Genomic DNA, 14469 nt, shown 5'->3' with positions numbered 1-14469 from the left:
GAACACCCGTCTGGGCATGAAACCTGTTGAAATTTCGACAAAATGGCTAAAAATGAAATCAACATACTATTACATCGGCTCTAAAATGTTAACACTATTTTTTCATTCACTGTGAAAGTCTATACAATATGTTGCAATACGTCAAAGTTCAAATGGTATTTTTTAGGCCTGCAACTTGGACTCTGACAAAAAAGGAGAAACTTAGAATCATTACAATACTTGGTACAGTGTTTTTAGTTCGATGGCATGTGTGTAAAGTGAAAATCGAGGAGATCAGCTGATCCAAGGAGAAGTTGCACGCCTAATTTTTTACCACTGGTCAAAAGGTAAAAAAAATAAAATCCTTAAACTGTGTGAAACTTTCACGTGTTATTTCCCAAATTCCAAGTTTTGCCACTTACCTGTCGGTCCTTTTTTTGGGAGCATTACAATGCAGAGCTGGCAATACATGCAGCTCTTCCTGCGGCATTTTCGGGGTATCAAATTTTTTTCAGGTAAATTTCACCAACTAGCTTGGTAATGGTTCAGTGTGGATACAATGTGCAGTAACTTAACTGATTTGTAAGGATAATATAACCCACTTGCACTTGAAATGTAAACTTAAACATGTACAAGGTTCTAACGATAACTGTGGCTGGGCGGTTACTTGAGTAAAAAAAAAATACATATTTAAATTTTGTTGGTCTGTTTCATTGTTGCCGAAGGATATTGTGTGAGGAGGGCTGGACACAGCTGTTTGCTGGACATGAAGACAATGTGAGTCAGGAGGAAATCCTCCAGGAACGTGTCCGTCTCATCTTGCTTGCTGTCGATCCTTGTCTCCAGGATGTGCTCCAGCATCTTCTCCGGGGTGCCGGCCATGACGGAATACCTGCCAAAAATTTAATCGAGATGAAAAGGGATGCAGTTACACACGGACAGGAGGGAAATTATGGCTACGGAGCTGTATCAGGAATCATCGGGACGAAATGGGTGGTGATGTACAAAGATTCACTTGTAGACCAAATGTTGTTGGCAAAAAACCCTAAGCATATTGTTAGTGCATCTAAACTGTTTCCTTGGTTACGGAAGCATATATTGGCCACTTTCACAAGTTTTTTTCTAGTTACTTTCTTGCTCGCTGCTTCTAGTTACCACAGCAAGTTATTATCTCAGCATGGTCCAAACTGTGCATATATTTACACGTATCTCTTGCTGGTGAACTTTGTTTGAAATTGCACTCTTTTCTGTATGATCAATGGGTCATTCTTGTGAGCCTTGGTGATGGTAACGGAGTTCCTCAAACGAGCACTTGAATGGGGTAAACTGAAGTCAACTGAAGGAAGCCACTGAAACACACCGTGCATTATTGGCTGATGCTTGAACCATTGGAAAACACTGCAGTTTAGAAACAGAACTGAAACTGGCAATAACATTTTCTTTGTCCTAATACTGAAGTGCTACTTCATCGTGCCCGAGGTCAGCTTCAAATGTAATCCTGGCACAATTTCGATTACACATGACTGAAAATGAAGCCTAACTACACATATTTGTTCAGGTCTTAAACTTCAATGCTCCCCCCCCTAAAAAAGTCGATGACATTTGGATTTCTGAGCTAAGTATGAAATGGTTCTACTCTCAAAAACAATGCTGACTTCTATATGATACAGAGATGTTGAGGAAAAACTGCATGGGTGGAACGGGATCGGGGTGAGTTGAGGATTGAAGAAATTATCTAACTTCCGGGATAAACTAAATGCGAGGCCAAATGTTACAAGGAAAACCTGACAAGGGAAGAAAAATCATGGACAACTGGCACGTATCCGAGTTAATAAGTGTAACAAGAGAAAAGAAACAAAACAAAGTGACTGGACAAGGATACTTACAGAACATTGGGATTGAGAAAAAAATTTGAAACAGTTACGAGTAGGGCTGTATCTTTGAGAGGAACAGGTGGGGATGGACTAGAATAATACACCGAACTGTAATAAAAAAACCACTGTTATTATGCCTAAAACCATTCCAATAATCCATTGGTTTCCTGAAAACAAATAGTTCAGGTCATTCCTAACACAACTTGAAAGCAAAATGTTGACGACATGAACAAATAAGGCTGTTGGGAGCAACACACACACACATACTGGCGGTAAAAAAAAAAATTGAAACGGGGCTATGGTTTCGTTAATGCCTGGCGGAACATAGCGTGCATTGATCTTACCCACGGCGATACGGGCACACCTCTCCAGGGTTTGTGCACGTGCCCACCGAATAACTGAGCAGATAAGGGGGGAAAAAGCGTTAATCCCCCACGAGAGAGAGAGAGAGAGACAAGAAAGACAAAGAGTGAGGCGGAAAAGATTAGCTGGGTGATCAATTAAAGTCAAGCAGAAAAGCCATTGTGAGACTGAGGGCATATTCAGGAGAGTCAATAAACAAGGTGTGGAAGATGACAAATAGATTAACTGGGATAAAATAGACCTGATGAGATTAAGCAAAGCAGTGACGAGATTAGACCAAGCAGGACTGATTGAATGTAGAGATGTGTTACCGTGGATTGAAAGATGTGGAATTCGATGGAGATTAATACTAACATGATCTGGGATGATAATGTGCGTTGAAAAATGCAACATTTGACAGTGCACAAAACAGGTGGAAATGAAATAGTGAACAAAATGACAAGACCTGGTGGACCAACGAAAAGCTGAACACAAAGGCTGGATCTGTGATCTAAGGTGACTGTGAATGACAAATCAGTCGCAGAAAAATGAACAAAAAAACTACATTGCAATGCTAACGCTGAGATTGACAACAACTTAAGTGTGAGCTTGGCATATGGATGGCTTAAACAGCTTCTTCAATCAATTAAAAAAGGGCACATGGTGACTGTTTTAACCCAATTTATACAGATAAAGTGAGTATGACTCTGGGCTGGCCAATAAGGAAAGCTGGTCTGAACCAACTTACTTGTAATGTATGGGTGCACCGTCCTGTCGCTGGCCGCTATTGGTCGGGATCTTTTCCAGTACTAGGACGTCTTGGCCATGCTCCTTTAACCTGACTGTGTTGGCTTCCACATCCTAGAAACATCAGAAATACCACAAAAACGTTATACAGGGGAATGCTATTTTTTCACAAGTGCCATGCTGGTGGATTTCGGCGCACTAGCTTGAACTCTTCCCTCATGTGTGCTCAGCACGTCACAAAAGCAAACTTCCCTGATTATTCCCAGGGTTTTGCCTGATGAAATTTCAAAATTCCAGGACAATGATTTCGACCTTTTTTGAATTTGACGTGTCTTCAGTGTTGCTGGAGACTGGTCACTTGTGACCACTTTCTCTTTTGGTCCAATCAAATTGCCTGACTTTTCCCCAATTCGTGGCATTTTCTTAAATTCCCTAACTTTCCCCTGACTGGAAAAGGGTAAACTTTTCTTCCAGGTTTTCCCCGATTTTCAGTATCTGGGATTGTTCTCTGTTCCTTGTGGCTTGTAGCTCACACCCTACAAATCTCTGCATCTGGGCAACACCCAATAAAGAAAGTTCACTTGGTAGACTTGTGCAAGCTCAGCAGATTAGATTCAAGTCTCACTCACTGCCATAAATGGTTAACGAAGAAGGCAGCACTACTAAACACATTAGCCAATGATTCCGTCATCTTCACCATCACTTACCCGGAGTATTCGGTTGAAGTCACTCACTCGCCATAAATGGTTAACGAAGAAGGCAGCACTACTAGACCCATAAGCCAATGATTCCGTCATCTTCACCATCACTTACCCGGAGTATTCGGTTGAAGTCACTCACTGCCATAAATGGTTAACGAAGAAGGCAGCACTACTAGACCTATTAGCCAATGATTCCGTCATCTTCACCATCACTTCCCCGGAGTATTCGGTTGAAGTCACTCACTCGCCATAAATGGTTAACGAAGAAGGCAGCACTACTAGACCCATAAGCCAATGATTCCGTCATCTTCACCACCACTTACCCGGAGTATTCGGTTGAAGTCACTCACTCGCCATAAATGGTTAACGAAGAAGGCAGCACTACTAGACCCATAAGCCAATGATTCCGTCATCTTCACCACCACTTACCCGGAGTATTCGGTTGAAGTCACTCACTCGCCATAAATGGTTAACGAAGAAGGCAGCACTACTAGACACATAATCCAATGATTCCGTCACCTTCACCACCACTTACCCGGAGTATTCGGTTGAAGTCACTCACTCGCCATAAATGGTTAACGAAGAAGGCAGCACTACTAGACCCATAAGCCAATGATTCCGTCATCTTCACCACCACTTACCCGGAGTATTCGGTTGAAGTCACTCACTCGCCATAAATGGTTAACGAAGAAGGCAGCACTACTAGACCCATTAGCCAATGATTCCGTCATCTTCACCATCACTTACCCAGAGTATTCGGTTGAAGTCACTCACTCGCCATAAATGGTTAACGAAGAAGGCAGCACTACTAGACCCATAAGCCAATGATTCCGTCATCTTCACCATCACTTACCCGGAGTATTCGGTTGAAGTCACTCACTCGCCATAAATGGTTAACGAAGAAGGCAGCACTACTAGACCCATAAGCCAATGATTCCGTCATCTTCACCACCACTTACCCGGAGTATTCGGTTGAAGTCACTCACTCGCCATAAATGGTTAACGAAGAAGGCAGCACTACTAGACCCATAAGCCAATGATTCCGTCATCTTCACCACCACTTACCCGGAGTATTCGGTTGAAGTCGTCCTTGTCCACCCTCAGCAGGTGACAGTTGTCTTCCCGCAGCACGATCGACGCCGCCCGCGGTGAATCGTTGACGAGTGCCAGCTTTCCGAAGTCGTCACCCTCGTGCAGCGTGCAGACCACGCCCTTGCCGTAGATGACCACGTTGACTGAGCCCTTGAGGATGATGTACCACGACTTGCCCTCGTCCCCCTGGTTGAATACTGTTGAGGAAACAAGCCGTACAGTAATCCGCTCCGAGCGTAACAAAAGAGGGCGTGTTTTTTTGGTACTCACAGCATAGGGGCGCCTTGAGGCACACAAGTACATGTAACTAGTTTATTCCGGCATGTATGGTCTTTGCGTACATGCAGAACGCATGCAAGAACCCGCTTGTAACCACCTGTCTTTCTTTCGCTGATTGGGGGTGCACTTCAGCTCGGGGTTGGATAACACTGGCAATACAACAAGTGCATTGTATGCATGGCTCCATCTTGAACTCTACCATTACGACCAATGTTTCCTAAATGTTGGCTCAGTTGCTGTCTTTTACCAATTTTGGTTTTGTAACTTGAGAAAAAAACTGTTTGGGACTTCATCAATTCTCTTCCTTCCAAAAGTGTGTGAAAAGCCCCCAAATCTAGCCTGACCACTCAGAAAGGCCATAATACAAAGTAATTATACAAAGTAATTTCCAGATTTCTCACCTTCCCAAAAAGTTGTCCCCCCCAAAAAATCTATTTTAGATTTTCCCGTCATCTTTACTTTATTTTAATTTCCACAATCAGTTTAGAAACTTTACTTTGAGACAAAATCAAAATATTCCAAACTCTGAAATGTATTTGTCGCTGAAAAATGGAGCTCAATGGAGTTTAATTCTTCCAAACTTTTATTCTTGAAAAAGCACGATTGGGAGACCGCTATTATGGCTGAATACTTTGTTTGGTAGTCTGAGTGCTAACCCAATGGTTAAAATCCTGACTTATGATCTGTTTGCAAACTGTTACTGCTACTTACAGACTGTTCCCGCTTTCTGGTGCGTCTCAAACACCAGCACGCTTGCAAGCTCTCGTTTGACCATTGTCGATAAATGTGCCAACGCTTTGATGTGGAGCAACTCCTCATATATGATCTCCAAATCATCCACCGACCGTTCCATGGCTCTACATGAACAGGTTTAACAAACAGTGAGAAATGAAAAAAAAAGTTAATATGAGACACCCACACCTGAAACAGATCCAAGTGGATCTAAAAGTGTAAGAATCCTGTTTTACAAACAGGATAATAATGAGAAATGACAAAAATAACCCCCAAAATTTATGAACAAAAATGAAATGTGACCCACTCTGCGAAAATGAGTCTTAACACAGTGTAAATCAATAGGAACGCACAACATTTTTCACCATGGAGTATCCACTTCCATCAGGATGACAAACTGAGTGATACATCAAACAAAAAACTCAATTTGCTCTTTCTAGTACAAATGAAAACTCAAAAAGTGGCACAGGCGACTTCACACTCATTTTCACAGAGTGGGTCACAAATGATAAGTCAATTATCTAAAATGATAAATAAAAAGTAAAAAAAAAACCCAACACAGGAAGACATTGAAAACAAGTTTATCTCACATATGTCCACAATTCATACATGTTACGCCATTCTGCTCAATTCATAACACTTTGTATTTTTCTTGAACTGTGTGAATGAAGTCGAACTTTTTCATCTGTATGTGTCTGCCATTTTCTCCAATCACAAAAACCTTCTGACGTCTTTTTGGTACACATTCTGGGGCAAAAGATGGTGGAATTAATGTCACTGAGTGAAAAATCACACGAGATTTCAACATCAACCTCTCCTAGGGTTTCTAATTTCTACGGAGCCATGTTTAAAAGACCCATCTGAATTTGATATCAAGTGAATGCGGTTCATTTTAATTATTGGGTGTTGTGATGTTTCCTCAGGAAATACGTGCATGCTCCGACCCCAAAATGCAGTCATTCTGTTGTCAATAACAGACATGCTGACATGCCTGTCACTCTAGCTCTCCGTGTACAAAAAGAATTCACTCATCAGACCCAAAATGCAGTGGGAAAAAAACTGATTTCAGAAAGAAAAAAGTTCAATGTTGAGCTCGTACATGCACCTCTCCAGGGAGAGTACTTAAAGTACGGATTTGTGAGTTATATTTTGTTGCACTATGATCAAAGTTCATTACATTTTCTCATAACTACAACTTGTCTTTTTTTCACCCAATGCGCATGCAGGCTGTATACATGTACATGTATTTGGAATGGGCTGGTAACCGTTGCAGATGACATCCCGTTTTGCAAGCAAGTGGTACTTGGAATCTATTTCAACATGTACAAAAACATACACATGCACGACTCTGTATGCAAGACACTGACAATGAGATAGTAATTTGTGCAATATTCTGAAAAAAAAATTAATTATTTTAAAAATAGAGTTATTACACATGAAAAACAAAATTAAAAAAAAATTAGGTTTTAACTACACATACACCTGTACCCATACATCTCAAAATCAATGAATTACATACATTACAAGATTTTCCAAAATTATATAGTACACACAAATCTAATAATCTTGAAAAGTCATCAGACTGTACATTTATGATTAGAACGATAAACAGAAGACTGAGTACAGATACTTTTAAAATTTGACTTGTACAACAGAAATGTGACAGGTAGACAGATAAACTTAACACAAACAGGGGAAGATTAGAATTTCAATGTCAGTTGTCCTAAAGGAATGTAGGAAGAAATCAATTGTTAAATTTGTCATTTTAATGACAAATATTACAAATGAAGAGTCCAGGTGCAACAGCCAATAAATGACAACTTTATATAACACAGGGAGGAAGCCAATCCATCTTTTAAATTGTTTTCTTCACTGAACAATTTAAATTCTTTTTGAAATGAAATGTTGATATCTGGAGATATGATGGAATGTACAATGTAAAGTCCCCATCGGCACACATAGTGATGGGTTTTGTATCTTTTTGAAGCTGATGTATTCACAGATGAAAAGAATTTATCTGGGTTTTTTTTGCATCTGGCAACAGTGCAAATGATTGATTCAGAAGTCCATAGAATGGAGTTGAAATCTGATGAGTCTGGATTTACTTTCATTCATCGTCATGTGAATGTGCAGTTGCATGAAAAATTAAGCTGAAATGTTTTGCCCAAATTCATTGTATCTTCTTGTCCAAGGAGTACAGTTCCCATATTTGCAGCATGATCTTGTGTGCGTGTAAACCTTCCTATGGCTAAAAAGAAATGCGGATTCACAACTAGAACAAAAGAAGGGGGGGTGGTTTCTGGAAAATAAATGGAGGGGAAAGAAAGTGATTGAAGAAATCGAGGAGGTTGCAGAGGTTTCCATGACTACCTGTTCAGAACATCGGTCTGCTGAAGACGTCTAGCCAACTCCAGCAGCCAAGGGGGTCGGCTGAAGGGGAGGGGGGTTCAAAGGTTGGAGGAGAGGGTGGGGCCAGGAGACGGAAGAGGGGTAGTCAAGCGAATGAAGACAGGAGGGGGCAGATTATCAGTAATGACCATCTCAAAACAAACAGTCAACAGGTTGCAGCTTTCTCTTCCCCCCCAAAAAAAATCAGCTAGATTTGGCCCGAGTTGGTGGAGGGCTTGTTACCCCGTATGTGTATATGATTATATTATGCTAACTACAGCAGCTTCAGATAGAAGCCAACAGCTGTGCTTGACCACAAGGATTTGACAAATTAATTTTAACATCATCACACATTCTTGTACACAGTGACACACAGCCGCCGAAAATATTCACAACAGAAAAGACATCACCAAAAAAAAGTTAACAAATTCTTGACAAAGTGCCATATTGTGCACAATATGAGAAAGTCACAATCGTGATGCTCTTCAAAGCCACCATTAATGTTCCACAAATATTTGTCTGGGTAATATTAAGAGCAAATTCAATTGATGAGGGTAATCAGAAGCAAACAGACAGTTGTAAGGTACGGTATTGTCCATAAAATGTTTGTTTCTGACAAAATAAAAGATTGCTGTATGAGATACATGTATGAACCCCTAGTAATAGCAAAATTAACTGAAATGCCATTTCCAAAAGAGGTGGGATAGGATACCCGATATATGAACTAGATTCAGATGAAAGCTTTCTGGGAAGGAGACAAACCACTGTGTCATCCACTGAAATAATGGCAGAACAAGATGGAGCAGATGGACACAATTTATGAAATCAAACTAAGATGAACAAAATTAACTGCCGTGCAACATCATGGGTTCCCCAAAAAGGGAAACAGAACTGCTTCCCCATTAAATTAAAGTTTTTGGAGTTTTTGGAGGTTTCTAATGAAGGAAATGAAGTGAGCCATCCTTGAAAAATTAGACTGGTGCCTTAATTGTGCAAAGCAGCATGAATCGCTGTGACTCCATAGCCGAGGTAAAAGACCAGCATGGTTGCCAATAGGAGCAAAGTCTCAAGAAAAGCTTGAGACACAAAACATGTATCATCAATGCCATAAAAAATAAACAGCAAAGAAACATACATGTCCCTCAACCTACAAATACACATGTACAAACTTACACTCAAACCTACATGTTAAGATACGAGTATTAACTTAAGACAAGTAAGTTTTAAAAAAGTTTGCCAAATGAACTGTTTTGGCGGAGCTAGTGTAAATGCTATCTACAGCTACTGGGATCTATGCAAAAAATGGATATGGTTGTAACAAGCATTGATGCAACATGCAAGAAAGGGAATTAACTCCCAGAAATTGAAAGATACGAATAAAAACTAATAGGTGGCCACATGAGCCTTGAACTACATGTGAAACCTAATTTTGCTCCTATGACTTGTGAAAAAAAAGTAGCAAAATCAATCAAAAATGTGGAAGAAACTACTCTTCAAATCTGCAGATTAGAGTGATGGAAATTCATGCCAACATGGGTAAAACCAGAGGTTATATGTTTGTAACACAAAAGTAAAAGTGTGCGCACTGACGCTGTTTGGTTTGTTATGTTAAGATCAAAAGGTTTTTGACAGAAAAAAATTCCATTTTTTTCTCCAAACCATCATAGCAGACAAGTTGGGCAAATATTTCTGAATAAGTTCAGGCAAGTTAAAAATGGTCACAAAATGCAGCTGAACAAATGCGTTTGAAACAACCTTGTGCACACTTGTAAAAAGGAAAAAAAAGGTCAGGGAGGGTACTGAACTGATGTTAACTACCGGTTTCAAGTGTATGTGCACACTAGGCATGCACGGATGCAACACAAACACATGATTGGCCAGCTACACGTCATCTGCATGTTTCCAAGGCAACCATACTTACTCATACCCCCATGCTCTCATAGGTGTGCTGGTCACAGGTTGTGGATGGGTCGCAGGTCAAAGGTCAGACAAAAAACAAAGAGGAAAAAACAAAGGCAAAGTTTTGATGTCGAGAACATGGTGTCCAGCATGCAGTGAATTAATATATTAAAAAGCTTGAAAATGGAAACAGCAAAATCAGTGCACACTTCTCTACAAAAATGAAAACCAGTACCAAGCCAGCAGTTAGCATGTTAACTGAATTTAGGGCAGGTTCTGACAGAGTCAATGATTGCCTTTGTTCTGGTCTAAAGGCCTTCCACAGGCATGATGCCAAAATCAGAAATTCTGAAAATTTTAAGGATAAGTAAACTTTGGAGGTACTAGAAGTGAATGAAATGAAGAAAAAAACAAGTTCAAACTATCTGATCGAAATGAATCTTATTTAAAAAAAAGTTGCAGCATAGCAAAAACTGAAAAGCTTGGTAAGAATGCAAGAATAGCATAATGCAAGGAGTAGTGACAATAGTTGGCAATTTAGCAGAAGCTAGGTATGAGTAAGCAGGGAAAAAGAATCCGCATAAAAGCATGAAGACAAGGATGCGTCAATCATTCCACTTTGAAAGTTTATACACTCCAAAAATTTCCAACAATTTTTCAAGAAAACGACAGTAATTATTAATTAACTGCTTTAAAGTGTGCTTGGAAATGTGATGTGCCTTATGCCCAAAATGAACACACGGTGTATGCGACCAAATATGTTCCACTGAATGTGTACAAAAACTTTGTTGTGCATCATTGTTTTATAATTGGAAGAACTTGCCCATTTTGCAGTCAATGCCCTCACCCAATCCCTTTCCCCTTGAAGTGGGATGAACAGACAAGAAGCCAAGATTGTGCATACGCTGAAAAAGGTGCTTATAGTATGGTCACTTCTTGTACATCCCATTATACATGTAATCATGGCATCCAAAACCTCCCACTTTCATGGACACGTCGAAACTAATGTGTACGTGGAACATGTTCACTTGAAGCAACCATCACTAATGTGGAATTTACACATTGGCATATAAAACACACAAGAGTTTGTAAAACACTGTTCCAGGGCTGACATGAATGGCTTGAAAGCACATTCCCTTCCACAGGTTGACATTAAAAGGGAGTCAACTGCTGTACATGTGTGCCTCGTTACGCAGAAACCCATTACTTTGTAAGTGAGCCATTACGAGGACAAAACCAAGCACAGCCCACTTAAAAGATCATCCCCTTGAACAGGAGATAACATCAGTAAAGTTTTGAAGGCACCCATTCAAAGTAAAGTTTTATTCTTGAACTTTGATAAATATGAAAAGAGGCTTGTACTGAATGTTTATGATTGTTAGATGTAGATGTGTTATGAATGTATATTTTTGTTTGGGCATGCATTGTTTGTAAATATACATAAACTGCAACAACCATGACAACTATCTTGAGCAGCTCCCATTATCTTGGTGCAATGACTCTCTGTAGAGTACATCTATGCAAGGGCTGAACTTTGACAAACAGTTTTATGCTCTATTGACTGGTACTTTGGTCCTTTTGGCTCTGGGAGAAATGATACATAATGTCATATGATTTCAACTATCAAAACATTTTACCATACCGCACATGTACTAGAGATTTTCCTGACATTTCGTGAAAGAGCAGGCAGAGTCTATGGAAGACAATTGCATAGGTACGCATCAGAAACATGCGCTACATTTATGTCACAACACACTACACATTTGTGCCTATTCATACGAAAATAGTTAGACACGTACACGTACCTTCGGACATGTGCATTACAGCACTAAGTTCGATGTGAATGACACTTTTTACCGAACACATTGCGCGATGCATGTTGAACCCTGACGGCATATTGACCTGAGCACCCTGCTTGATTTTAAATATGTGTGTATATCTAGTTCTGGTTTCATGTTGATGTCACAGTGTATAAAAGGAGATGTGTTTTGGTGGCGTATGCCTCTACGGATTAAAGACAAGCAACACGTCGCAGGTTATGTAGTCTAACTAGGTGCGAGTGAGACTACATCTGGAGGTCTTGGCTGTGGCTAGATGTGGCATGCATGTCTATGTGAAACAGCTGTAGCCTTGCCAACTCCACAGGAGTACAGGTTATGGCTATAACCACAGCAAAACCTTCCAAAACTTACAGCCTCATTTGATCATGTCCTTATCCACATGTACATGTTCCCAGTACTTCTAGAAATATAATCGACTGGGGATGTTATACTATTGGGCTCAGGGTTTCATAATGCGAGATTTGTCCATACATGAGAAGCCCACTTTCTCAAATGAAAAGCTTCAAAATGTTAGCCCCCCATTTTTACAACCACGATATCATCAGGTCATGTACCGCGTATACACACTTGCATCGGGTCACTTGGCCGCCAGCAATGATGCCACTTATCCACCGATTTGACCCTTCTTGGTGGAGGGGTTGGAAATCAGATTTTCACTATGTAACCATATTGTGACTGACTGACGAGTCGGACTTGCAATATCAGTGACAATATCAAGGTAGATTCAAATGGTAATGCATTCTGTCCGAACCTTTGACTGAGCCTGTTGAACAGAAGCTTTCAATTGCGGATACTGTACACTCGTCCACACTTTGGAACAACTTACGGTTTTCGCAGTATCATCCTCATCATGGCGTCCGGGCCGATCTGCGCCAAGATGACCAGCGTGTCTTGGAACTCGTCCTCTGCCTCTTTCTTCTCGGCGTTACCGGGCTGGCTGCCGATGCCCATGTCATCGTCGCGGAAACGGTAGAATAAGTATTTGTCCTTAAAGGGGTGCTCTCGACACACTGGAGAATTGTGAGGGAAAAAACGCACAAATTTCATGTCCCCACACAGAAAAAAGTACATGGAGGTAACATACATGGATGCATAAGAACATGGTTTAAGTTAGAATTATCAGTCTTTTTATTGCCAAATTTGAGTGAACATTTTGAGGGTAAAATACTAGTGGCTTGACCAACTGTTCCTTTTTTGTCAAGAATGCATGCTGCTGAAAGGAACACACTACTGTCAAAAAAGATCACACTCTTGGCTCAAATCATTCATTAATTATATAGTTCAACTATTTGTCCAAAAAAGCAATGCGCTTTAACACTCTTCAATGAAAAAAAAAAGAAGTTACTTATGGCACAAAATTAAAGATGATTATTGGTGTAAAATTACACGACTAAGAGATGGAAAAGATCCTTGCAAGTCCATTCCATGTATGTACACTGTACTGTGCATTATTTCAACTTCTTCCAGAAAATATTACAAATCATTCCCGTGAGAGTTACAATATCAAATGGGCAAGATTTTCACGTGTCCATTTTTTTTTTAACCTACCGTGCGTGATGACGCCCTCCTCTAGGAGGGCCTGCCACATCCCCACGGCCTGCTGGCGTGAGTGGACCAGCGTCATGGGGCTCTGCTGGATCAGCCAGTCCACCATCTCTGAGCCCACCAGGCAGCGCCGGTAGGTGCGCAGGTGGTACTTGCGGTCCCGGATCATCTGCGGGGAGCGGGTCAGGAGAATGGTGCGCAGAACGAAGCCCGCCCTGCTCAGCCGCTCTGATGGGGTCTAGGGTGGAAAGGACAAGCCCAGATGAGAAGGCTGAAAAGTATATGTACATGTACGAACTGTATCTTCAACTGGTCAAGTCAGGTTCAGAGTACAGTATACAATGTACATGGAACTTGAGAAATGTACATGTACATGTACACCATACAATGTACCAATTGGTATCTTGAGGAATATAAAGAGATCCCCCAAAATATTTTTTCTATGTAAAAGGACTGAATGATTTTGTTCATGACAAGCTACACATACGTGTACATGCAGATCTCTCTCATTGAATGCCTCTTTGTAGGAAAATTTCAACTGCGTATACAGCACGGACAGGTGCATGTGCACGCCGTGTGCAAAATGTTCGGATCTCGAGTCCATGCTGATCCAAATCTATTTGAAATATGACACAACCGATAAGTGTCACGACAATTGAAGCCAAAATGCTGATGCACTTGACAATCTGTTGGAGTTGACGTCATTTTAGAGAGATACGGAAGTCTTTTTTAAATGCTTTTAAACATTGTTTTCAATCAATCAGTTACTTCCTGCAAAACTTGTTAACATTTACAATTATTTTTGTTTTGATTGTATCTCTATTTCAATGTGCCAATAAAATGTTTGAACTTGGGAATTTGGCAGCAGGAAATCTATGACCAACATACATTTCAGTCTTGTGTGTCCAACAGTCAGTAATGCCAAACAACCCTTCTGAAATTTTTGACCCATCAAACAATCTCCAAATCATCCTTCTTTAATTCCACTCAACAGCCAAATGTACATTTCTTCATCAGAATCCTTAGGCAGGGATGTTCCCCATTTCTTCA

At 40.5% G+C, this 14469-nt stretch overlaps 1 protein-coding gene across 8 annotated transcripts in view; it reads right to left on the bottom strand.

Annotated features, from left to right (window-relative positions):
* The window catches only part of rapgef4 (Rap guanine nucleotide exchange factor 4), a 68677-nt gene that overhangs the window by 13653 nt on the left and 40555 nt on the right, over positions 1–14469 (bottom strand). For 3 of the 8 annotated variants that reach the window (XM_087148154.1, XM_087148155.1, XM_087148161.1), the window contains 9 exons: positions 13423–13657; positions 12701–12884; positions 10056–10082; positions 8117–8176; positions 5726–5871; positions 4709–4932; positions 2944–3056; positions 2198–2251; positions 710–871 (listed from right to left, as the gene is read on the bottom strand). In XM_087148154.1, the coding sequence (XP_087004280.1) occupies positions 710–871; positions 2198–2251; positions 2944–3056; positions 4709–4932; positions 5726–5871; positions 8117–8176; positions 10056–10082; positions 12701–12884; positions 13423–13657 (1205 nt within the window). The remainder of the gene's footprint in view (positions 1–709; positions 872–2197; positions 2252–2943; positions 3057–4708; positions 4933–5725; positions 5872–8116; positions 8177–10055; positions 10083–12700; positions 12885–13422; positions 13658–14469) is intronic. The other 5 variants (XM_087148156.1, XM_087148157.1, XM_087148159.1 and 2 more) reach the window with 5 other exon arrangements.

The sequence above is a fragment of the Acanthaster planci genome, linkage group LG17 (assembly GCF_054643075.1).
Source record: "Acanthaster planci isolate LZ-2023a linkage group LG17, COTS_SCS, whole genome shotgun sequence".
Classification (NCBI taxonomy): Eukaryota; Metazoa; Echinodermata; class Asteroidea; order Valvatida; family Acanthasteridae; genus Acanthaster; species Acanthaster planci.
Note: the sequence above shows the minus strand (reverse complement) of the source record. Positions and strands in the feature narration are given on the sequence as shown.